Source organism: Ovis canadensis, chromosome 22 (genome assembly GCF_042477335.2).
Source record: "Ovis canadensis isolate MfBH-ARS-UI-01 breed Bighorn chromosome 22, ARS-UI_OviCan_v2, whole genome shotgun sequence".
NCBI classification, from domain to species: domain Eukaryota; kingdom Metazoa; phylum Chordata; class Mammalia; order Artiodactyla; family Bovidae; genus Ovis; species Ovis canadensis.
This window is the reverse complement of record NC_091266.1, coordinates 30,268,393-30,294,864: the sequence shown is the minus strand read 5'-3', so window position 1 is coordinate 30,294,864 and position 26,472 is coordinate 30,268,393. Positions and strand designations below refer to the sequence as shown.

At 48.4% G+C, this 26,472-nt stretch overlaps 1 protein-coding gene across 1 annotated transcript; it reads right to left on the bottom strand.

Annotated features, from left to right (window-relative positions):
• Positions 1 to 427: 427 nt before the first annotated feature.
• On the bottom strand, positions 428 to 24,209 carry FFAR4 (free fatty acid receptor 4). Its single transcript, XM_069567240.1, has 3 exons — positions 22,086 to 24,209; positions 14,221 to 14,349; positions 428 to 3,170 (listed from the first exon to the last, which is right to left on the bottom strand). Exons 1-3 carry the CDS (start codon positions 22,650 to 22,652, stop codon positions 2,781 to 2,783), a joined length of 1,086 nt encoding a protein of 361 aa, XP_069423341.1. The 5' UTR covers positions 22,653 to 24,209; the 3' UTR covers positions 428 to 2,780.
• Positions 24,210 to 26,472: the final 2,263 nt, after the last annotated feature.

The following is a 26,472-nucleotide window of genomic DNA, read 5'->3' as shown; positions in this document are numbered from 1 at the left end:
GCTCAGCTATAATTAGCTGTATGACTGGGGGCTGGTTGTATGATTTCTCTGAGCCTCACTATCCTCTTGTGAAACATGGGGAAGCAGTGTCAACCTGCTGGGCTGAAGTGAGGGTTCAGTTAGAGCGCTTAGGAGCTGTGCAAACACTGGTGGATGCCAGGCTGACGTTTATGAGGTGTGTCCGGAGGCGGGGAACCTCCCGTGTGTGCAGAGACCTCTGCCCGGGTGCTGCCGTATCAAGGGGCCATGAGGCTCTCAGGGCCCTGAATCACTGTGCTTTGTTCTTCCACTAAAGGGGGAGGAGGCAGGGGAACACGCACAGGAGAGCTCTGCCTGTCACTCACCAGAGAGGGGCTGCCAGAGCTGGGCTCTTCAGCATGGCTGTCCCCCCAGAGACCTGTAAGACAGTCACACGTTGCTTCAAAAGGCAAATTTAATTGACCAAATTTATTAACTAAAGATGAACAAAGGATCCCTGTCCTCTTGTCCTCAAGCTTGTGATAAATCTTACTTCGAAAGAGAGCTGCTCAAGAAATTCCACCAGCAAAGACTACTGGCTCCGACTTACTGGGTGACGAAGATTAGTTGCGCTCATACTATGCACCAGGCCCCAAGCTACTGTTCCAGCCATTCTCCCAGCTTCCAAGTGCTGGCGTGTCCCTGGGTTCTCTCTGGCTCTGGTTTTTTCTCTTTTTATTTCGTAAAACCATAGATCTGCAAACATTATCTGATGACTCCCAGCACTGATCTTCAGGCCTGTATCACCAGGCTGTGTATGCACCACAGCCCTGCATCCACCTACCGGCTCTCCATTCGGTTCTCACTGGGGTTTCACATGCAGATGCCCCACATGAAACTCTTGGTTCTTCTACCTCTTATCCTCCTCAGTTCAGTTCAGTTCAGTCGTGAACTGACCGCTCAGTTGTGTCCGACTCTTTGCGACCCCATGAACCGCAGCACGCCAGGCCTCCCTGTCCATCACCAACTCCCGGAGTCCACCCAAACCCATGTCCATTGAGTCGGTGATGCCATCCAGCCATCTCATCCTCTGTCATTGCCTTCTCCTGCCCTCAATCTTTCCCAGCATCAGGGTGTCTTCAAATGAGTCAGCTCTTCGCATCAGGTGGCCAAAGTATTGGAGTTTCAGCTTCAACATCAGTCCTTCCAATGAACACCCAGGACTGATCTCCTTTAGGATGGACTCATCCTCCTAGCCTTCCCCATTTTTGCTGCCTGCCCTCCATCCTATGGCTGTCAGGAGTCTCTGCTGAATCCTCTCTTTCCCTCATATTCTGTATCCTGTCAATCTATAAATCATGTTTGCTCTGCCTTCCCAAAGGATGCCCAAGATCGTTTCTCACAATCGCCCATTGATGTCCAGAAGATGGTGAGGGGCAGGGTAGCCTGGCATGCTGTAGTCCATGGGGTTGTGAAGAGTTGAACATGACTGAACAACAGCAATGTCATCCACCTCCAACTTCCCCATCTTCCTTCTTTACTTTGGCAGCTGCCTAACTGGTGTCCATTTTCATTCTTGCTCCACAAAGTACATTTCCTGAACAGGGCAACCAGAGTAATATTTAAAAACAAATAGCAGGTCATATCCGCATCCAAATGCAAATCTCCAGTGGCTGTCCACTGAACACAGAACAAATTCCGACGGCAGCCTCCCTAGCCCGGTGTAAGCCAGCCCTGTAATCCCTCTCGTCCCCATTGATGGCCTCCAGCAGAGTATCCCTCTGTTCTGGTTTCAAGGACAGGGCCTGGCCTAGAGGAGGCTCTGTCAATAGCTCGCTTTGTGCACACTGGTCTTTCTGTCCCACAAGCACACAAGCCTCTTTGCACCAGCACCAGGGTCTGCTCCGTCTGCAAAGCCTCATTCCCCGGATTCACAACTGGTTCCTGCTTGTGGTTTGCCCTTTTGGCTCCAATATCATCCCTCAGAAAGGTCTTCCCAGACCCTTCAACACTCCATCTAAATTGTCATCTCTCTCCCATTTTCTTCATAATGTTAATTCCCTCTGAAACACTATACGATCTCTTGACATGTTTGGTGTTTCTCTGCCCCACCTGGAAGGTAAGTGAGCTCCATGAGGACACGGTCTGTGGCTGTCTGGTTCACTGATGCATTCCCACCGCCAAGAACACCGCCCACAGCACGTGCTTAAGAGGCATCTGACAGGTGGATCAAAGAAGGGAGTCACTCCTGCTCTGACTTTCAAATGTTTACAGTCATCCGACCTCCGCTGTGACTTCATGACAAAGCTTCTCCTATTATCAATGACGAACAAAGTCACCTTTAATTCCTGGGAAATGAAAGTCTTGTTCCTTGGAAACTCCTCAAGTACTCTTCACGCTGATGAATGATCCTGCGGCCTTGCAAGTCCAGGGGTGGGGAGCGAGGGTGGCTGTGACTCTTCAAGGAGAAGATTGAGTCATGAGCCCAAGCCTCACTTCAGAAGTCTGCACAGCGTGGCTTCACATATAGGAGATGAGATTGCTGAACAGTCACAAACAAAACTTAATACATTTAATCATATTCCACACCGAAGAAGTTCACATTGAAAAGGAACCCACCGCAAATCTTTCTATACAGGATAAAACTGTTATACTGAATGATCACCCTCTTAATTTACCGGTGCTGAAAATGGGCATTTGCATAGGTTATATTTTCTGAGAGCAGGTACCCTGGTGCTGAGGGTCGTGGAAACAATCTCCCTTTGAAAATACACCACGGCTGGCCAGAGAGGGACACATAGATGCCTGTAGAGAAAAATGAACTAGCTGGAAATGACAGACAGGTCATTTCTCCTGACAGACGTGTCTGTCAACATGGCTCCCTTTTCCAAGAAGAAGCAGCAGTGAAAAAACCTCCTCCACTCGTTCCTAAACAGGGACATGTTGTAGAGAATGGGGTTGACGGCCGCGTTGGCAAACGTGAAGGCCATCACCCAGAAGAAGAGGGACGGCCAGATGACCAGGTTCTGCTTGAAGTTCTGGATCAGGATGAGGAGGATGGTGATGATGATAGGACTCCACATGATGAAGAAGGATACCATGAGCAGGAAGAGGGTGCGGAAGAGCCGGATGTCCTGCTGGGACACACGCAGCTGGTGGCTCTCTGAGTAGGCCAGGCTCATCGTTAGCCTCTTCCTGGATGCCTTCGTGATCTGCAGGAACACAAAAGAGAGCCAGAGCCACGGTTTACGGCAGGACATCAGTGGGTGTCGCTCTGGGAGGACCAGCGAAGCCCCAGGAGCTGGAACCTGCCATCCTCGCTTCACTGGGACTGTTTGGCTTTGGAGCTTTGTGCAGAGAGGGCTCCCTCCTCAGAGGCCTGACTCTCCTCCCGCACTAAGGATGCGTCGGAGAAATGGGGCAGCTGGCCTCCTGAGAATAAGGCCGAAGTAAATCCATGTTGTGAATAGTGTTGATGTACTGTGTGTGCCGTGCTAAGTCGCTTCAGTCATGTCCGACTCTTTGCAACCCCATGGACTGTGGCCCACCAGGCTCCTCTGCCCATGGAGATTCTCCAGGCAAGAATACTGGAGTGGGTTGCCATGCCCTTCTCCAGGGGATTTTCCAATCCAGGGATGAAACCCACCTCTTTTACATCTCCCACATTGTCAAGCAGGTTCTTCACCACTAGCCTCACCTGGGAAAGCCAGAATGGGAGGGTCTGGAAGAGAGATGTGTGATCATTCACAGAAGCACACTACTGTGGTCTGAATGTGTTCCCACCAAGTCCATGTGTTGAAAGCTAACCCCCAAGGCTATGTTATGAGGAGCTGTTATTAGACGCTGCCCCAATTAGGTTAAGGGAAGAAGCCCTCATCAAGGGAATTAGTGCCCTTATGAGAGACCCCAGAGTGCTCCTTCGGTCCTTCCACCCTGTGAAGACACAGAGAAGTCAGTCTGCAACCCAGAAGAGCGCTCTCATCAGGATCCCACCATGCTGGATCCTCATCTTGGACTTCCAGCCTCCAGAAATGGAGAAATACATTTGGCAGGGGTTGGGGGGTATTGTTTATAAGCCACCCAGTCTGGTATTTTGTTATGTCAGCCCAAACAGATAAAGATACACATCTCTCCCATTCTTTCTTTTTCTGAAAGTGTTAAGTAATTGATTATATAAAATCAGTATGTGCTCAAAGGTACAAGCTGTTTGGGAACCATCTCCCAATCATGAAGGTCTGTTGGCACCACCAGCAGCTATATGGAGATCAGAGGAAGCCGCCAGCAGAGAGTGACAGTCCCCTCACATGGGCAAGCAGGCAGGTTCCTTGTCTGTGAAGGAGATGGGAGTCCCTGACAGAACAGCCCTTCCTTCCCCCTTCCACACACCCACCCCCCAATTCCCGTTCTGTGCTCCAGAGCTGGGGAAGCTTTAAACCGCCCCTCAGATACATTGTTTGAAACAAGCAGGCATATCCAAAAAAGTGACTAGAAAGTTCTGAAATCAGATTGAGGTGTCCTTAAAGATTCCTGCTCCCAGTAAGAAAGAGGGACTGGTCAGATCACTGCTAGTACATGTGTTGAAACTCTGAAACCATTTCCTGTTTGTACCCCCAGGTGAGAGATGACAACAGGTAGGATTCATATCTTCGGACATATCTTTGCACACTGAGATGCACATATCAGTAGGATAAATTCCCAAGAGTGGAACTGCAAGGATCTCTAATATTTTGTGCTAATGAGCAGGGTCAGCTTTAGAGGGACTGCAGGCAAGCAGGCTACTCTGGTGATAATGGGTTCAGAAGGGTGTTCTGGACTCTTCTATCAGGAGCCCTTGCAGGCACTGCTGTCTGGGTCTTCTGTCCAGTTAGAGAGTTTTGCTTCAGTGTCGGTCAGAGAGGCTGGTTACTGGTTGACAGTGGGAGCCTTGCATGTGGAAATGGCCCATCAACTAAGGCAAGCTGACCAGATTAAAATAAAGCCCCGCATGTCCTTTCATCCCACTGTCCCATGTAAAACTAGTATTTGGGGAAGTGACAAATGTTTCATAACATCTCAGAAGCAGAGTACTGGCGCTGGGTGGGCCTGCTCAGACTTCACTCTGCTGGTGAGGCCTTCAGCACTGCTTCCTAAATGTAGATTCTCACCTTGCAAGGACCACACTCTGAGCAGCCAAGGCCTACCCAACCCTTCATTCTACAGGGGAGGCAACAGGCCCCTCAAGAGAGGATTTAGCCAAAGTATTTTGAAAAGAGAAGCTGTGGAACTATTCATGTCAGGGAGCAAAAACCCTCTGCCGTTCAACTGTGTCTTCCAGGCACAGGGTGGTGGGCTGGCCTGGCCTCCCCAGAGGTTCCAAAGAGCCCAGTGCTCAAGCTCAGGCTGCCCTGGGCATACTTACAGAGCCCTGCCCTTCCACCTATTTCTAGTTGTCCTCTAAGTACAGCCAGAAAGCAGGAGGCCTGCCCTCCCGGATCACTTGCTCAGCTTTAGGGGTGCCAAGAGGAGGGGGCTGAGAGCAGAGGCTGGGGGTGGGAGCGGGGGGTAGGCTGGTGCACCGTCGGCTCAGTGGAGCCCTGCACCTACTGGCCTGACATGCTCTGTTCCAGTCTACGACCTCTGTCCTAGGGAAGGGATCCAGCCCGGGATGTCTTACCACATCTGTGGTGCTTGCTAACTTTCCTTTGCTTAGTCTGGCCCTGTGTCCTTCTGCTTTTCCTGCAGGAGCAGTCTTCTGGCCACACAAAGAGTGCTTACATGTCTGGACATTTTAATAGCCAAAAGTCTTATCGTAGCTCTGCCCTGGCCTTCCTAGGACCGTCGCCCTAAGATTCTTGAATCTCAAGAACTGAAACAATTAGAAAGGAATTAGATTCATTCAACTTTGGGGCCAGATTAACTCTAAGATCTGAGTGGCTTAAAATATCCTCTTTAGAATGCTTCTAACTAGCTAAAGGACATGCTGCGCCACGCTAAGTCACTTCAGTCGTGTCTGACTCTGTGAAACTCTGTGGACTACAGCCCGCCAGTCTCCTCTGTCCCTGGGATTCTCTGGGCAAGAGTAGTGGAGTGGGTTGTGGCGCCCTCCTCAGCTAAAGGATAGCCATGTTAATTGTCTTATGGTTACATGCAATTGCTTCTGTGCAGTAGTTTTGATCTGGGCAACAGACACTGAATGGACAGAACCCCTTCCTTCCCACCATGAATAACAGGAATTGTGATCACCAAGCTTTATGGAAGGCTCCCTGTGTGCCGGCACGGTACTATGCATTTATTTTATTTATTTATTTTTTTTTCCTTTTTTTTTTTTTTTAGTTTTTTATTTTTTAAATTTTAAAATCTTTAATTCTTAAATGCATTCCCAAACATGACCCCCCCTCCCACCTCCCTCCCCATAACATCTTTCTGGGTCATCCCCATGCACCAGCCCCAAGCATGCTGCATCCTGCGTCAGACATAGACTGGCGATTCAATTCACATGATAGTATACATGTTAGAATGTCATTCTGCATTTATTTTATAAATTATCACATTTCATCTTCACAACTGCTCTTTGGATTTGTACTATTATTATTATTATCTTCACTTCAGAGATGAGGAAACTGAACCTCAAGAAATTTGAGTAGCTTGTTGAAGTTCACTCCACCAATGCTAAATGGCTAAAGCCACCATCTGGGAAAGTCCAGCTCAGTTGACCTGAAGATTAGTGATATCATTAGTGATATCATAAATGGCTCCAACAGGGCTGTCTTCCTCCTGGCTCTTGTGCTCTGCAGTTGGGGCTGTTGCTCAAGAGATGTGACCCACCATCTGAGACCCACATGCTAGAACTCATATTGGCACATTCACGCTGGAAGGTGCTGTGTAGAATCAAAATTAGAATATGTGTTCAAGTGAAAGCTGGTTAATCTGTGATCTTGGATGGTGGACCTGGGAGGGGAACAGCTGCCCAAGGGCAGGTGGAAGGGCTGCAGGCAAAATGGTGCCACTTCTGAATAGCCTAAGTGCAGCCTGGTGGGCACACAAGGATGATTCCAGCAGCAGCCTCGTTGCTAGTGCTGTCCACATTGCTCTGCCAAGTAGGATGGAGTCTTTGGTACAGTGTCTTTTAGATTTTTTTTTTTTTTTTTTTTTTTTTGCCAAACCACGTGGCTTGCGGGATCGTAGTTCCCTGACCAGGGACTGAACCTGGGCCCTTGTTAGTGAAAGCACAGAGTAACCACTGGACCACCAGGGATTTCCCTAGAAGTTTTTTGAGTGAATGATGTAAATGAAAGTTCATATTTATTGAGCACTTCTTATGTGCCAAGCCTCTGTGCATATCACTTGGCTTATCTCTTTAAATTCTCCCAATGATTCTGTGACTTATGTACTTTGATGACCCCCATTTTACAGAGGAGGAAACTGAGGCTCAAAGAGGTTAAGGAGATTGCCCAACAGTACCCAGCTAAGCAGCTGCCGAGCTGGACTTCAAACCTTGGCAGCCTGTCCATGCTTAAACTAATTCCTTCCCACCCTCTAATATCTCCAACAGTAGCGGTTCTTCTGTCCAGCCTGTAACTCCAAGCTCTAATGCCAGGAACATCCTGGTTCACCTCCCGCTGGCATCCTGCAGCGCTTTGTTTCAGGTGCTCACGGGGCACTTGCCACATACTCTCTCGTGGATGTTGAAGCATCACTCCTACCTCTGAGTCCCACAGGCTGCAGCTCCCTGGGGGCTGGGCAGCCCTGTGGCTTCTGTGGTCCAGGGCTCTGGCAGGGGCCTGACAATGACTATGAGCAGACAGCAAAACTGACTGACTCATGAGCCAAGTGAATATGTGGCTGGCTCTTTTTATAGCACCGACTGATGCTACCATTTCCTTCCATCCACAGTTCCCACAGCTTTGAGGGAGCGAGAAGGAAAATGGGCCCATTATAATCAAATGTGGCTCCTCCCCTGCTCCCTTCCCTACTTTAGATGACAGGACTAACCAACTTTCATTCAGGGTTTAAAGTGTCTCTGGCATTGCACTAAATGCCTGATGTACTTTTAGATCAAATTAAATGCTCGATTAACTTCTGAGGATTAACTTTAATCCTTAAAACAAGCCTCTCAGGTATGTTCTTTGATTCTGGGGACAAGAGACGAGGCTCTGAAAGGTAAAGTGACTTGCTCACGGTCTCACGATCAAGGTGGAGAAGCACACCTCAGGGGGAATGCTCGTCACTGCCCGGGACATCCTGCAGCTTCCAAAACAGAACAGAGCTCCCAGGAATGCGGCCGCAGCTGCCCCCACCAGGATCACTGGCGCTTAATACAATGCACATACGTGGGCCCCCCTTCAGACACCGATTCTGTGGATCTGAGTGGCCTCAGGAATGCGCACTGCTCATTAACTCCCTAGGTGCTTCTCAGTCTCTAAAATATGAGCACTAGCATCTAGGACAATAGGCTTGGGGGTTTCCCGCAGTCCTTTAAAGAGTCACTTTTAAATTGTCTGACTTGCTGCCTTTGCATTCACTGAGCATCTGAAGGCCATGACTGAGCGAAGCTTCTCCCCAACCCACGCCACCAGACCACAGCTGCAGACAGGTGAGTGTGGGGGCAGTCACTGCTAGTGACCCAGCTCCAGCCTCTTGGATCTCCTCTGGGGGTTGCTTGGTCAATCCACACCCTCCTGATCATTAGATAACAGACTCCATCTTTCCAGAGGGCCTACCTCTTCTTCCATCACAGGCCAGCAGGCCCCAAAGCTAGGGAATGAGGGCCAAGCATGAGGAAAGGAAGGACCATGTGCTTATTACCTAACACCTTCACCTTTAGCTGAAAAGGATTTCCTTTCTCTTCTAAGCCCTGAGCTAGGTAAAGGTTTTCCAACTTCAGGCCAGATACTCACTCTCTCTTCAACATATATTTTATTAAGCCCCTACTCTGTGGGCAGCACTCTTACAGGTGCTGGATGCACGGCAAGAAGCAAGGGAGCCCTGCCCATTCTGCACTTCCATTCTAGTGTTTGCTGCGGGGAGTATAGGAGGGAAGGGAGGGGGACCAACAAACCTACAAGCTGTCCCACAAATCCTGGCGGCGTCTCATCTTTCCATGGTGATGGTTACGGGGTGACAGTATAAACCAAGCCCCACCCATGAGCAAGGTCAGCTTGATCAAAGGCACTGGGGAGTGGCCTGGAGACTATTACCCTGGGAAACTGTTGATTGGAAGAAGAGCACGCCTGAGTCAGGAGGAAAGAGGAATCTAGGGAGGCAGAGCGTGGAAAAGGCCATTGCCCTGAGCAGTGGGAGGAGCCCCGGAAATAAAGAGCCTGGATGAAGCTTGCTCTCAACACTCAGCGAGGGCGAGCCAGCAACGCGAGCCAGCAACCCAAGCCAGGACTTGAAAGCAGCTGTTCTCAAAGGAGAGTCCGTGGAGCACCAGCCCAGAGAGAGCTCTGTGGGGAAAAGGCGGTCTGCACTCAGATTCGGCAGTGCTCCCTACTCTGTTCTGGAGTTGGAGATTCTCAAAGTTTGTTAGCATAACAAAGGCTCCGAAAAGGCCTGCAGCAAAGAAGCCCACTTAACCTTGATTAATCCAGCATTTTCTAAGATCACGGAACCCTTCCTAACATTTAACAGCGCATGGAGTTCTACAGAACATTTTAGAACCCTTCTTACTGCTTGTGAGGAGTAGAAGTCAGGGTGATTTGAAACAGACACCTTGGGCTTCCCTGGTGGCTCACTGGGGAAGAACCCGCCTGCCAATGCAGGAGATACAGTCCTGATCCAAGAAGATCCCACATGCTGCAGAGCTACCAAGCCCATGTGCTGCAACTATTGAGCCTCTGCTCTAGAACCTGGGAGCCACAACTATTGAGGCCTAGAACTCACAGCAAGAGAAGCCACCATGAGAAGCCTGTGCACTGCAAGTGAAGAACAGCCCACTGTCTGAAACTTGAGAAAAGCCCACAGCAATGAAGACCAGCACAACCGAATTAATTAATTTAAAAAAAAGAACACCACCTCTCAGGTCTTGAGACGGTGCTTAAGTTAGAGTTAAGAGTTAGAAGTGACAGGTGTGAGGTGGGGCTGCTGGGAAAGTTACCTGTCCTGTGGCTCCAAATGATATGCTAATTGTGTCTCTATAAATATAGCTAATTAACATTGATATTCAGTTGATTTTCCAGAGTTACACTCTTGACAGAAAAAGCTCAGCAAAAAGGCTGATTCAGTCTCTCAGTTCTGAATCTCTTCAGAGGGAGAGAGAGATGCAAGCTAGGAGGCTCTGCCTGGGTTCTCCACCTGGAAGCTCACCTGCTTCCAAGCTACCCACAGGTGCAAAATGAGGACAAAAGTCACAGTCCTCCTGGGAAAGGGGCAATAGTTTTACCAGTGGAGTGGAAAGTAATTTTCTGAAAGTCTTATATTTGCATGAATGCTATGATTTTCAAAACCACATTTTACCTTTTTCTTATTAAAGTCTAGCAGTCTATTGAAACATAATACCTGCAGTCTCATTTTATTGTGTTAAACAACGCACTTGGGACCCATTTGGCTCCAGAGAAAACTGAGGCCCACATTCATCAAGTGACTTTTCTAAGGTCACGCAGTAATAAAGCTTGGACTAGAATCAGTATCTTATGACTCTTTGTCCTGTGGTTTTCCCACTGCCCCAAAGAAGAAGGTGCTGTTGGCCCTTGCAGGGTGATCCAAGTTTGTTTCTTACTCATCCGGTAAGGGTTTATTGATCCCCTACAATGAATAATCCAGGCTCTGTTTTAAGAACAGGACTGCGGCAGTAAACAAAATCAAGTCTCTGCCTTTGGAGAGCTTGCATTCTAGGGGCAAGACAGATGATAAACAAGTAAAAATGCAGATATGGAATATGACATGGTTGGAAGTGCTTTGAAAAGAAATCAGGGTGAGGGACTAGAGAATAAGGGGGACTCTCTGGAGAAGAGTCTCTTGAGCAGAGACCTAAATGAAGTGGGAACGTGGCCCACACAGAAGCCTGGGGGTAGAGATCCCAGAAAGGAAATGGCAGGTGCAAAGGCCCTGAGGCAGAGTGTGTTGGCATATGTGAGGAACAGCCCCAAGGACATAAGGGAGATGGGGCAGGAGAGAAGACAGGTGAGAGAGGCAGGCAAGGGCCAGATCACACGGGGCCTTGAGCAGAGAGTTTTAGCTTTTCCTGAGTGTGTGAGGGAAGTGATGGGATCTAAATCACATCTTTGACTCATTGCTCGGAACACCATGTCATAACTGTGAGTCACAGCGGACAATCTGATTCATCCAGGAGCCGTCTTGGGATCTGTGATGGGAAGAACGGAAGGCTGGCCGTGGGTTTCTATGCGCAGTGTCTGGAACTGCGGTTACATGTGGATGGAAAAGAGGACCCCTCCCCCAACTCCTCAGGGCTCAGGGATATTTCCAGGTGAGCCCTGGCATGAGGAGAAGATGGAGGGGGTGGGAAACCTTTCCAGAGAAGAAGTCATCCTTCTTCAGAAGGCGGCTGAGTAGTGTGAGGCACAAGTGAACAGAGCCAGATCGGAGCCCTCTCAGCCTCTTCGGGGCTCAGGGGTGGGACCACCCAAGCAGGAGGCATGGATGCCCCTGCCAGTGTCTGCCCAGCCCAAGCCCAGCCAACCAACCAGCCCTGACCCACCACCAGGTCCTAGATCCCGCCTTGCCCCAAATCTGGGCCCTGCTGTTCCTTCTCTCAAAAATCTCAGTGGTACCTCCTCCCAGCATGCTGTGAGAGGATGAGAGGAGCGGCCTTGCCTGACAATTAACAGCAGCAGTGATTTCTTCATCCCCTGCTACAGGCAGGTGTGACACTCACCCCAGTCGCACCATGAGTAACTCCTAAGTCTCTCACAAAAATCTTAAACTATTGGACTTTTGATCATTATTTTGCTGACGAGGGAACTGAGGTCCAGAGAAGGTAAGTAACTTGCTGAGGCCGCGCAGCAAGTAAGGGGCAGATTCAGGACTGATTATTAAAACAACAGGTCTCCTTCTTTTACGTCCTTTTGTCTTTTACAGCCCTTAAATTTTCTCCTTTTTCCCTCTTTTTTCTCTTTTAACAATTTGCAAAGTGTTTTCACACAAAGCCTCACCATGGGTTTCACTGCATTGAATAGCAGTGAAAATTGTGTCTCCCCCTTCCTTTTCTTGTGTTAAAGCTCCTTCTAGATTGTGACCTGCTCTTGACCAATCTCCACCCGACACCGACACTTCACACAGCAGATCCTTGACAAACGTCTGAAGAATTAAAGTGCTGGAACTCTAGAATCAGACTGCCTAGGTTTATGTCATGATACGGCTGCTTATGAGCTGTGTGAGCTTTCGTAAATTACTTAACTTCTCTATGCCTACGTTTCCTCATCAGTAATTCTGGTTAGGAGTAGATGAGTTCCTGACACATGTAAACACCACTTGTTAAAAAAAAGAATTTTTTTTTTAATAAATTCATTCTACATGGCTTCCCTGGTGGTCTAGCGGTTAAGAGTCTGCCTGCCAATGCAGGGGACATGAGTTTGATGCCTGGTCCCAGAAGATCCAACGTGCCGTGGAGCAACTAAGCCCAAGCACCACAACTGTGGAGCCCACACGCCTAGAGCCCATGCTTTGTAACAAGAGAAGCCGCCTCCGTGGGAAGCCCGCAGGCCACATGAACGAATGCTCACCATAACTAGAGAAGGCTGGAGCACAGCAACAAAGACCCAGTGCAGCCAAAAATAAGTAAATAAGTAAACCCTAAAAAAATCTTCAATCTACATTTCTCTTTTTTCCCTCGCTTTTTTCTTTTAACATGATGATAGTAACTAAAGCTCACAAAGCATTTATACATGCCAGACTCCCATTGTAAGCACCTTGCAGACCTCAGTGGCAGGCTTGAATCTGCCTCACACCCTTGAACAAGCCGCAGGTGGGGCGTCACTTAAATGGGTCACAAGTCAACTGGTGGGCAAAAGCCTCGGGATGAACATGGTGGTCATCTCACAGAATCCAAGGACTACAAGACTCAGATGGAAGATGGCTCGGTTTGGGGTTCTAAACCTCTAAGCAGGTCACAGATCTTTAGCTACAAAGAAAGGGCTGTAAAAGTGGCCAGACCGCAAGCAGGACCTAAGGGCCCCATTTCAGTATGCTCGTTTACCATATGACCCACCATATGCTATAAAACCAAGATTCAACAACCGTAAACATTGGAGAGGACTCAGAGGTTTTGTATTAAACCTTCTGAAGCGAGCGTGAACACGGGCAGACCGCTGCCTTTGCCTGGGCCAGCATCTCATATGCAAATATGCTGCCTCAAGGGGTAAGAGAGCAGCAGGCTGGCAGGTCTTTTTTATGTCCCTGTACATGCCACACTTGAAGGAGGAAATCATTTCCTGTTTCAGCGCCCTGATGAAAGGCACAAGCCCTGGGTGTGAAGGCTAGCAATGGACGGAGACAGGAGGGCTTCTGGTGAGGCTCAGCTTCTGGGAGCTGCTTCGACGAGTGTGGTCAGTTTGTGAGCTGTGTGTTTATGCTTTCTGTATTTATATTGTACTTCAATAAAAGTTTTTGAAAGTGTACATTCTTTATTGCCACATTGCTGTTTGTGACAGGGAAACAATGGACACAACCCAACCCAAAAGCTCATAAAATAAATTATGGCACATCTGTATGATGGAGGACCATGAAGTCATTGCAAATAATGAGGCAGAGATACGGGAACTGATACAGAAAGATGTCATGATATAGTCCTAATCAAAAAGAGGAAGTTCCAAAGTAGAAAGCATTATCTCAAATCTGAAAATAAAATGGTTGAACCATGGAAATAGTTGATACTTAATAGTTGACCATTTTATATGGTTCTATATATATATATATATACACATATATGTGTGTGTTTATATGTACACACATGTACATATACATATTCACATTGTATATAAGTATGTATATATAAATGTATAAAATATAACCTGAAAACAATATTCTTTAAACTGCCAACAAAGGGGGTAGACAAGATGGTATTTAGTATCTGTGTTACATATTTCTATGTCTTTAATTTTTTATAATGAATTATATTACCTTAGTGATCAGCAAAAACAATAATTATAACAATCACAAAGATAAAACTTTTTAAAAATGCCAAACTTTTGTCCCTTAGAGGGATGGATCTGCGGAGTGAGCCAGGATTGGGCTGATGTGAATTCTAAGGTAACTTCTGATCCAGAAATGCTAAGATTCCATCTGAACCTAAATGAAGTTCAGCCACTGGGCTTGAAGCAAACATACCTGTAAAATTTTGGAGTAACTGATCACAATAAGCAGTCCTGGTACCAAGAAGTTGAAAATAGCAAATGACACATCCCAGGTGATTTCTCCGCCAATACTGGGCCAAACCAGCGTGCAAATCAGAATTTCCTACATACAAAAAGGAAAAGAAGGTCATTTAATGTGGGATTCTTATTTGGCCTTTAGCTCAAGCCCAGTTGAGGTTATCTGGCACTGTTACGCTGTTGTGTTTTGATGTCACACAACTGGTATGACAAGAAACCCTAGAATCCCTTCTACTGCCCACACAACCCCACTTACAAGTCATTTGCCTCAAACCCTCAGAATCACCGTGATTATTATTCCCATTCTCCAGTGAAGGCACATGGGCCTCAGGGTCCAAAGGCTCGGCGTGATTTTGGATCATGGCTCCATCACACGGATCATGTCCAAAGGCGTGATCCCGGATTCAGTGCTCTACTTCCTTGGACTGAGCTGCCAAGAGCCACTGAAGCTTCTCTTCCAAATCCTTCATTTTACAGGAGAAAAATCTGACCCCTGAAAGTTTACATAGGTTGGAAGAGATGTGCTACACACAAACATATAAAACCAGGAGCAAGGTTTCAGTATAGTCACACTGCTGAAGGCAACACGGTCTCCATTAGGGCATTAAGTGTTCATTTGGGGGATGTTCAAATGTCTGAACTATGTCAAGCTGCGTCAAGGCAGCCATGATTTACTCCAGAGCAGTGCTGGAGCCCAGACTTGGGAACTCTGTCCTCGTGTTCCTCTCCTGCAGGGAAGCACCCAACAGGCTTGGAGCAAAGGTGCAGCCGCAGACATCAGTTAAAGACGTAAAACCGCTGAGATGGGACGGAAGAGTGTGTAGGTTTGTGACCTCGTTGCTATTGCTAGCACTATGTTGTGCTGAATTCAGTTGTTGGACACTAATTACAAACCCCATCCACTCCAGTACTCTTGCCTGGAAAATCCCATGGACGGAGGAGCCTGGTGGGCTGCAGTCCATGGGATCGTGAAGATTCAGACACGACCGAGCGACTTCACTTTCACTTTTCACTTTCATGCATTGGAGAAGGAAACGGCAACCCACTCCAGTGTTCTTGCCTGGAGAATCCCAGGGACGGGGGGGCCTGGGGGGCTGCCGTCTATGGGGTCGCACAGAGTCAGACACGACTGAAGTGACTTAGCAGCAGCAGCAGCAATGTGTATCAAAATTGCGTGGTTGAACTCAAAATACAATCAAATAATCACCGCTTTTCCTGTTCGGTATTAACAAACAATAGTAACATCTGAAATTCACTGAGCATTTATTCTTGGCCAGGAAACACTTTACACACATTATCTTATTGAATGTTCAATACAGCCTCTTTTGAAGTGCATAGTTACTTTCCCCAAATACACTGAGGAAGGAACTAAGGCCTAAAAACATTCTCCTAAAATATTAGTCTAAAACACTAACTATATAGTCCTTTTAATCATCTCCAAAGAGCTGGGTGGTATAAAGGATATCCTGGGATCTACCAAGAAAACCCTAAGGCAAGTCAGGCAGGGAAGAATGATTTAGTTATATTTATGCCTTAAGGTGGCCTTCCCTGGTGGCTCAGATGGTATAGAATCTGCCTGCCATGCAGGAGACTCGGGTTTGATAACCTGGGTCGGGAAGATCCCCTGAAGAAGGAAATGGCAACTCACTCTAATATTCTTCCATGGGATCGCAAAGAATTGGACACGACTGAGTGACTAACACTTCATACCTTGAGATGGGGGGTGCAGTTGGCGTGAGAATGTTGCTTCCTTTTCCTATTTGATTGAGATGGCTTGCAAATGCACTGAATATTCTAGAAACTTGTTATTCTATCCTCACCCCACTGTGCACACCTGATGGAAGGACGTTTATTAGAGCTGTCTACAGTTTGGTAGTTGAAAAGAAATCTGTATCTCTCATGGATCTTCTGAATGTTGGCAGTGCAGTGACCACAGTTCTTTGGGAAATCCACGGAGCCTTTGCTTGTACTCAGACCTCCAGCCACCAGGGACCCCTCCCTCCGGGTGCATCGGTGGGCAACACATATCAGCAGATACGATGACGCGGCAATCAGGAGAAACACATTCCAGCCCTGAGTGGGACTTAGTCTCTAATTCTTACACAGAGAAACAGATGATCCCAGAACCATTTCTTAAAACCCCCAAGAGACCCCAAACTCTTTCCAAAAACCCTCTCCAGAATGTCTGCCCTAATTTCTCCAGGCTTAAAAAGATTGTGTAATGATAGAACAAGGTGTTCCCTCTAAATTTGGGGGAAAATATAGATTTTTAAATAATATGCCTGTATCAGCCTCATGTTGTTGAGGAAAATGTATAGGAGTGAATGTACAGGTATCTACCCACACACCCACACAAAGAAGCAGAGGAAGACTGGAAATCCAATTAAAAATAAAAAAGACCCAAAAATCCCAAGCACACAGACACTCGATGCAGGAATGGTATATGTCAAGTATGTAAACCCCCACGATTCAAAATATTGGGAAATTTTCCTCCAGATTTTCTTGCACAAATGAGTACCAGGTAAATTTTTTAACATTTTGCTAATAATGACGCTCAGTGATTGGAAGGTGAAAGATCTTAAGAAATGCTCAGAAAAGACGGATAAAGGCTTCCCATCACTGAGTGACTCAGTGGGCATTTGTAGCACAATGATGCTTCTGTCATTTTCTTGTACTCATTAAAAAAGGCATGTGGGGGGAAAAAAAGACTGGAAAGATACACTCCAGGAAATTAACAGTGTCTATTCCTAGGTGGGACTCTAGTTATATTTACTCTTTTGACTTCTGTGAGTTTTCTAAATTTTCTGTAATGTGTCTATGTGACTCTTATAAGAGGGGAAAAATGTCAGTAAAAGTTTATTTTTAAGAGAAATGATGAGAAAATATGAAACAGAAATTACCACGATAGTTGAGAAACCTACACAGCTATTTTTTTCAACAAACACAACGAACCCAGGAAGACTCTCAAATTCCGTGACACTGATGAAGATGCTCTTTGACTTTTTTGATTTGTGGCTCTCACTCCAGATAGGAGTGTGTAAGGAAGTAAGATAGGAACTCTGCCAGGCCCCCTCATCCATGAACTAAGAGACAGTGAGGGTGGCTTGCGTGAAGTTAATGACTAATCACATGTATTCTAGAAAGCTTTATATGGTATCATTGGTTAAATGCAGTATTTATCATCATTTCAAAAAAAAAAAAAGAACAGGCACCAGGCCCACAGTCCAAGACCTAACATGGTGCTATAAGTTTTTGTTTCTGTGGGAAAGTCCATTCGACATAAGTCATTTTGCTCCTAGGTATTCTCATAGGCTGTGACTTGTAGGAGTTTGGCAGTCAGACAAATCTGGGAGGTTGGGGCGTGACTATTAGAATATTCTCTGTAATTTTTCTGCACATTTAACATGTTTTCTGATTTTAAGAAGGAAATTTGAAAACCAAAAGCACTGGGTCTACTTCCCTACTGAGCCACACAAGCAGAGTTGGCTCAGCTGGTGACGGTGTCCTGGAATCTATTTGTCCAACCACTCGCTGACTCAAGCCACCGTGGCTGAGCCACTGAGAGGCCGCAGAGGGAATGGGCCAGGAGGCTGCGGTGCAGCTAGGGAGGGAGAAAAGCACTAGGAAACTTCAGTACAGAGCAGCGAACTAGAAGTACCCAGGGAGCTACTGGTGATGGGATTGTGGCGTGACCGAGAAAGCGGCATCCAGGCGGGGTAGTGTCAACTGTGCCCGTGAGGATGGGGCTTTGGCCAAGAGAACAAGGAGGCTGGAGCTCCGTGTCCCAATCAGAAAGGATGGAGGTGGGAGGCCAGGTACAGTAGTGTGGAATGTGCTTGGGGGTGACCTGTATTCCCATCCCAATCTCCGTCTCCCCCTGGCAGTCTCATCCACTTTCACGGTGGCTTTTTGCAGATGCCGCTGCCATCTACTCTTTCCAGCACAGTCTTCTGCTGAACCCCAGACTGGCCTCCCCACCCCAAGAGCATCTCTACAGGATGCTTCACAGGCACACCCAGCCTCCAGTGTCACACCCCAACGATTCCAGCTCCTGCATCACAGTATCCAGGCACACAGCCTCCACTTTCCAAGCTGTCCGATTCCTGAGAGCTGCCTTTCCACCTTCTCTCTCCACTCAGAGGGAACTCCTAGGTTCTGCCTTAACAGCTATCCAACTCACCACAAGCTCTTTCTCATTGCCCCCCAAGACCCAGTCATCTCTCACCTTCTAAGTCCCAATGCCCTAAAGGGTATGTACCTGGCCCTTCTCTAGTTGGCCTCCACCAACCCTTCCAGCTACATCTCATGCAAACATGTGGGCTGTTCCTTCTGCCTGTGATGTCCCTCCAGTCCCCCATGTCACTCATGGCTTTCCAGGAAGACTCCCCTGAGAGTGGGGGACATCTGTCTACAAGCACTGCTCAAGAGCTGATCCCTGCCCCCACCAGCTGACTCATCTGCAAAGGCCACCTGATTTCAGCTGTTTCTTGTCAGCTTCCCTAATGACTCTCCCTGGAACACCCTTGGGGATCCCTTTGTAAATAATTCTCCCTGCCCCACCTCTTCAAACAAGATGGAAGACCTCAAGGTTGTTTTAAGAAACTAGGCATCCTAGTTATATATCTCTGCTCCTCTCAGCTTCCCAGCTAAGAAGAAAGAACATACTCATGCAAGAAATGGACTTACTTTCCTGTACCTTAAAAGTATCCTTTAATATTAGCAAACATAAGCAAACTTGTCTCCTCAGTCAGTCGACATGCAGTAGAGACACAATGGCATTATTGGCCTGAAATGAAACCGGGACAGGGCAGAGAGCAGTGTGACCAAGCGCTCCTCCGGAAGTGTGAACTCATGGGAGAGGATCCTGGAGGGACAGACAGACCCTGGCTAGCTTCCAGTTCCATCCTTTGTTCATCCTGTGACTTTAGGCATCTTCTCCTTCAGAAAATAAACACGAGAACACCAACTCGTGGGGTTACGGTGGGGTTACCAAATTGTGCCAGGGTCTGAGACCAGAAGCTGGGTGACCTACATGCACCTCCTTGGAGAGAAGGACAGTGTCTTGATCATGTGACTCATGGTGGGGGCAGGAGGGAGGGGTGCTCAGTAAATGTTTGCAGAATAAATGGGCAGCACACTCTGACCAGGGTGGACAGTCCTCCCTACCTGCCAATGAGGGTCACGCCCCACTGGGACTATAACACACAGACAGGAATTCTATTGGAACAGGCTGGGATGACCTGGCTGAGACGTTGCTAGGATGTGTCCACTCTCCTAAAATGGCAGTGTTTTGTTTTTTTGTTTTTAATGTCAGTCTTTTATTTTATAGCAATCAGAAGAATTATACTGTTTGAAAAATGTTTAAAATATTTATAACCAAAGATAAGGAGACTAATAATAGCTGGCAACTCTTGACTGCTTAACTCTGTGTGTGCCAGGTGTTAGTTCATTTGCTAAACATAGTCACCACGATGTTAATAAGGGTAATATTGCTACTGTGCCCATTCTGCAAACGAGGAAAGTGAGGTATAAGAGAGATGAGACCACTTGCCTCTGTCTCACAACTCCTAAATGGCAGGGATGGGATTCAAACTCAGATCATCTGACTCCAAAATCTGCATTCCTAATACCAAATTATCTAGCATTTTCTAGAATGTCTACCATTTCATCTAAGTTTGTGAGAGTCTAATCAGCTTGGCTGCTGGGCACCCACTGCCCAAATGGACAAAGATAATCACGTTCCTGGGGACTGGGTTTGACCAGGGGTGGAGCTCAGATAAGCAAAAAACTCTGAGAGACACTGTCTCCCTGGCCTGTTCTCCTGGAGGGGAGGGAGCCAGTCTGCGCCTGGGTTTAGTTAGTTCTCTGAGCTGGTGGTTTGGGTAGGAAAATGTCCCCCATCCAAAACCTCCATATTTAGTGTCCAAGTGGGAGGGGGCAGGCAGAGCCAGGAAGTTGGGAGTAGAGGACTGAGAAAACAAGTCTTTGCTAATTTTAAATTTGAGTCTCAGTTCAGTCTAGACTAGATCCTTCTCTGTCTCTTTTTTTTAATGTCCCCTCCCTCCTGCTCCCACCCCAATTATCATTCTTCTCAACTTATTCCTTTAACTGCAGAGCCTCAGTCGACCCACCTATAAAATAAGACATTTCCTACATGTTCAGGTCATAGCCCTTGAGGAACCAGGAGTTTTCTGTTTGTTGGGAGGTGTGAGTAAGTGTGTGTTGGGAGTGTGGAGCAGGTAGGGAAAACAGCAGAGGATGGAGGGCTGGAAAGGACTGTCCCAGGTTTTCATCACAAGTTCCACCTTGGGGAACACGGCTCCCGCAGCCAGCTCACCTATCCCTAGTCTTCTGGCCCACTCTCTCCCTCTCCAAAGGCTCTTAAGACCAGAGTGGTGTTTCTGCATTAAAATAATAAGAGGGGTCTGTGTGCCCAGCCCCAAAAGGGACTGAAGGAAGGTCACCCCAACACGAATCTCCACAGAGGCATCTTACGGTAAAACTCCCGCCATCCCAGAAAGGCTGTGGAGGGTCCAGCCTCCACAGGTGCCATACCTGGGTAATCCAGAGTGGCAAGGCACGGAAGGTCCTGCCTCTGTGCGAAGGCCTTCTGACTCAAACAGCCCCTGTGTCCACGTCAGCAAGCAGTTCTAGTCTGGGCTGTTGGCTGGGAGGTGACAAGAGCCTCGTTTTTTAGTGGTATTTGCCGGTTAAGTAGGAGTGTACCTGAAATAGTACTCCCCCTCCACCCCCCGCACCCCGGACCCTTCTGGTGAGGCTCACAGACCTCTGTCCCTGGCCTTCCCGGAGAGGCGCACAGAACATAACACCGGGATAACAGCCAGAATCGCGGGCCTCTGTCCAGGTCTGGTGTCCCGGCTGAGTCTCCGCGCGCGCAAGCCCTGCCTGCAGTCGCGCCGCAGCACAGCAAGAACAGACCCGCGCCCGCAATTCCGGACCGTGGGACCGGAGCAGACTCGAGCCCATGTCGTGAACAGAGCAAAAGCTTTGCTCTACCCACAAAGATCCTAATGGCATCTCTGGGTGTGCCACCCGAGTAAAGCTCAGGGGCTCAGCCTCGACAATCTTCGGAATATTTCGGGCGCCCAGGATACTCTGATGTCACTCTTCATCCAAAGCTCCCAGGGTAAGATCCCTCTAGTTTAATCCCTCTAATTTAGTCCCTTCCGTTTTGCAGTTAGAAAAACTGAGGTTCCAGAGAGGAAGTGACAACCCCTGTAGAGGCAGCACTAGGTCTGGGGTCTCTGGGTCTCCAAGGCCCTTTCTCTCCAGCCTATCCACACACCCACGCCCGCGATTCTCAAAGCAAGACCCTCATTCACCTCGCACCGAATCTGCTGAGCACGATCTCAGCTCCTCCTACACTAGGGGTGAGAGCATTCCCTCTCTGCGTACCTTGGCCTCCTCATCTGTAAATACGTGTGATAATAAGTACTGCGAGAAAGCAGAATTTACTATAATGTGATCAGTCATTCCAGGTCTGCCAAGTTCCGTCTGTCTAACCGTTAAGCCCCCGTTACTGCATTAACCTCGCAATAGTGCACCTTACAAGCATTTTGGGGACTCCACTCACAACGTTTTGGAGGGCGTTTAATGTAATCTACACCGTAGGGTCATAGTGAAATTTAACAGATAAAACTTAACAGTACCGAGCACGGTGCCACGACTAGTACATGCAACAAATGGCCTATTCTCGTTTTGTGGTTTTTGTTAATGATCATCTTAGATCACCGTCTCCGTCACATTCCGCCTGCCAGCCCTTCCCGGACACCGGCCCGGCGCGCACAGCGCGGCGCTCACCTGGTCAGCGCCGGGTAACCGCTGCGGGAGGACACGGAAGAAGATGCAGAGGGGCAGCGCGGTCATCGTCGAGTAGCCCCAGATCAGCGCGAGCAGCGCGGCCCGCGCCCGCCGCCCTGGGCCCCGCGCGCCACGCTGCACGCGCACGATGCACACCACGCGCTCCAAGCTGACTGCCGCCAGCGTGAAGATGGTGACGCTGCCGCTCAGGGTCATCATGTAAAAGAGCAGGTGGCAGGCCACCGGGCCCAGGAGCCAGGCCTCCGTCCAGCGCACAACCAGCACGAGCGGGATGGAGCTGGTGAAGAGCAGGTCCGCGCAGAAAAGATTGAGCACCAGGCTGGCTGTGGTGCCGCGGCGCCGTCGGCGCGCTACCAGCACCAAAGCGCACACGTTGCCCAGCAGCGACACCACAAAAATGAGTGCCAGCACCACGGTCTCCACGGCGTTCAGCACTAGCCGGTGGTCGCCCTTGACATCGGAGAAGAACGGGAAACGGGTGCGGTTGGCCCGCTCCAGGCTGCGCACGGGCGCAGTGCCCGCCGCCTGCGCGCACTCAGGGGACATACCGGGCACCCCGCGGCCCGCAGCCTTCTGCGAGCGGGCTCATCTGGGAGGTGACTGAATGCCAAGGCGGGGAAAGAGGGAGGGAGAGGGTTGCGACATCTCTCCTCTGGCCCCCTCCCGCCTGAGCAGCGCCGGAGCTGGGCGTTGCAAGCTAAGCCTGGGGCGCGCGGGAACGAGGAAGTGCCAGCGACGCCGGCTGGAAATACCAGGCTGTGAGCGAGGCGGCAGTCTAGGTAGAGAACGCCCTCGGCCGATAGGAGCACCTGAACCCCCGGAAACCCCGCAAAGCCTCCCCAGCCCCTTTCATCCGCCAGGGGCACCCGGAGGACAACCTTAATCCACTGATATTGTTAAAATTGATTAAGGAGTGCTTGAGCTGGACTGGAGATCATTCTGTCCTGTGCTTTTCAGGCTTCACCAGAGAAGTCTCAGGGGTCTGGGAATAAATCCCAAAGCAGCTTGTAATGGGTCCAGATCTTTTTGTGGGGGCGGGGAGGAGTCATTTATCACTGCTAAGTAACATGTGACTGGGTAGATTAGTTCATCTCTCTGCCCTAGTTTTTAAAAATCTATAAATGGAGATAATAATATCCCATTGGGTAACTGTGAGTATCATAGAAAGAGATTTATACTTGGCACACAGTAATTGCTCCTGAAATGTTCAGTTCAGTTCTGTTCAGTCCAGTCACTCAGTCATATGGGACTCTTTGTGACCCCATGAATCGCAGCGCGCCAGGCCTCCCTGTCCATCACCAACTCTCGGAGTTCACTCGAACTCTTGTCCATCAAGTCGGTGATGCCATCCAGCCATCTCATCCTCTGTCATCCCCTTCTCCTCCTGCCCCCAATCCCTCCCAGCATCAGAGTCTTTTCCAGTGAGTCAGCTCTTCACATGAGGTGGCCAAAGTATTGGAGTTTCAGCTTTAGCATCATTCCTTCCAAAGAAGACCCAGGACAGATCTCCTTTAGAATGGACTGGTTGGATCTCCCTGCAGTCCAAGGGACTCTCAAGAGTCTTCTCCAACACCACAGTTAAAAAGCATCAATTCTTCAGCACTCAGCTGTCTTCACAGTCCAACTTTCACATCCATACATGACCACTGGAAAAACCATAGCCTTGACTAGATGGACCTTTGTTGGCAAAGTAATGTCTCTGCTTTTGAATATGCTATCTAGGTTGGTCATAACTTTCCTTCCAAGGAGTAAGCGTCTTTTAGTTGCCATAATTAAAATCCAGGTAAATTCTGCATTCTGAACAAAGATATAAAATGCTTTCATGTAAAAAGAATGGGGCCCCAAAATATATTGAATAAACTTGGCACCCAGGAAAGACAGTCACTGCACGTGCACACACAGGTGGCGAATGTGCCTCTGGCACCCCAATTCGACAAACACTGAACAAACCAGTCCCCTTACAGATGAGGAAACTGACTTGTCCAGGGACTTCCCTGGAGGTCTAGTTGTTAAGACTCTGAGCTCCTAAAATAGGGGGCACAGGTTCAATCCCTGGTTGGGGAACTAAGATCCTACAGGCCATATGGTGCAGCCTCCAAAAAAAAAAAAGTGACTTGTCCAGAGTGGAGTCTGGTTAGTAACAAAGCCCCTGACCCAGACGTTTCTGTCACACCCCTGTTGTCTAGTTTTCTGTTACAGTAAATTAGAGAATGAAAGTGTGCCTGTGGCCCTAGACCCAGTGACCACTTCCCTGCCAGACACCATCCCACCACCCCCACCCTCCCCGTTCCCCTTTGCCATACTGCCAGGCCCGTCCGTCTTGTAATCATCTGTGTATTTATTAAGCATTTGCTGCACTAGCATAAGGTGCTCTCTAGTGGGGGGGGGGGGGAGAGGGCGGTCATGTCTGTGTTTGCTTATCACTGTGGCATTTGGGGTCTGAGTTGACAATGTGACCTCTGAACTGAAGGGCAGATTGCATGTCAGTGGGAGATTTTCAACTTGAACCTGGACTAAATTCAGGTAGTAAAAGGGAAGCAGTTTGCTTTCTGACACAGACCAAAAAGGGCAAGAGATTGAAGTAAAGGGAACTCGAGTGGGATTTGGTAACTGTCTGATTGGGGCCACAGTGTATTAGTTTCTGTGGAAGAGAAAGGAGAACTCTGTGTGTGTGTGTGTGTGTGTGTGTGTGTGTGTGAGCACATTCTCGATGCACAGCATGGAGACAGGAAGAGATTTTCCCAGAGTGGCCAACAAGAGTTCAGTCTCTGCACTAGAAAGCCTTCTCCATCTTTACCCTCCTGAATTCTCTCAATGGCAAAATGCATCTTGCTAGCACAGAAGTTCCCAGACTTTCACATCATCTACATGGCATTCGTTGGCCAAAAGAAAAACCCAACAGTTTCGTTTATTAAGCAGCTGGGTCCAAGTGACTTAAGACGACTTTATGTCCTAACAACTTAGTGACCGTCTGGGAAAATAATAAACGTCGATTAAAAAAAAAGTTTTAATTTCTTTCTCAAATAATGACTTCCTAACAGAATGGGTGACCCTATTGAGTTCTATAAAGCTGGGAATCAGATGGAAGGCTGCCACTCCATCTCCTGCTGCACATTGATCTGAATCTATCTGCTTTCCGTCACAGTAATCCCTGAAGACCCAGATTTGTCAATGAGTTTGATGTTGAAACTGTGAATAATCCAGAGCTAGTAGTCCATGTGGAGTTTGGTGAATGTTGAGTAGTACTGTGTTTCCGGGACTCCCCAAGCACACATGGGCAGTGGTTAAGAACACAGGCTTGAAAACTTGCTTGCTAGAACCAGAATCCTGACTGTACTACTCACTGTGTGACCTTGGGCTAATTATTTTAGCTTAAAGGGTTTCAATTTTCCTGTGTATCCAAAGGGCAGAATAAAAGTACCCTCTTATAGGTTTTTTTTTTGGGGGGGGGGAATCAAGTGAAGTTCCCACCTGTAATGCACTTAGCACAGTAGATGTTCAGGGGACACTGGATCAGGCTCTGCTCAACACTGTGTGGATTTAAGGGCTGACCACACATCCCGAGGCTGGGAAAGTCTCGGGTCATGAGATTATTATTAGAACCCTCTTCCAATATCAAATTGCTCTGCTTTGGAAGATAAATTATGTGGCAGCCCACTCTTACATTTTTTAACTCATTTAGTGCTCCTATGGAGAAAGCAATGGCACCCCACTCCAGTACTCTTGCCTGGAAAATCCCATGGACAGAGGAGCCTGGTGGGCTGCAGTCCATGGGGTCGCGAAGAGTCGGACACGACTGAGCGACTTCACTTTGACTTTTCACTTTCATGCATTGGAGAAGGAAATGGCAACCCACTCCAGTGTTCTTGCCTGGAGAATCCCAGGGATCGGGGAGGCTGGTGGGCTGCCGTCTATGGGGTCGCACAGAGTCAGACACGACTGAAGCGACTTGGCAGCGGCAGCAGCAGTAGCCGTGCTCCTACAGGTTGCAGGCACTGGGATTTGAATCTAAGCAGTCTGGTTATCTGCTTTTTGCCCTAACTTTCCCTGGCCCCTGCTCTTAACCACTAGAGCACTGCTTCTTAACTGGGGTGAGGACAGGAGGTAGATTTTATGTGCTCGCGTACACACACCACACACACCACCACAGAGACATTTGGTAACCATCCAGAGACATTTTTTGCTTGTCACCCTAGGGGGTTGTTGTGGCGTCCAGTGGGTAGGGGAGAGGCCAGGGCTGCTGCCAAACATCCTGCAGTGCGCAGGAGAGCTCTGCAGCACAGACCTGTCTAGCCCCAAGTACCGACAGTGCTGAGGCTGAGAAACCCTCGGCCAGAGGCTGCGTCCTCTTGAGGCCTTGGCACAC

Excerpts from the sequence above, each read along its gene's own strand:
- FFAR4 (XM_069567240.1), bottom strand. The coding sequence starts at position 22,652 with ATGTCCCCTGAGTGCGCGCAGGCGGCGGGCACTGCGCCCGTGCGCAGC. Across the intron at positions 14,350-22,085 it reads GGTTACCCGGCGCTGACCAG|GAAATTCTGATTTGCACGCT; the intron begins GTGAGCGCCGCG and ends TTTTGTATGTAG. Across the intron at positions 3,171-14,220 it reads GTTACTCCAAAATTTTACAG|ATCACGAAGGCATCCAGGAA; the intron begins GTATGTTTGCTT and ends GTGTTCCTGCAG.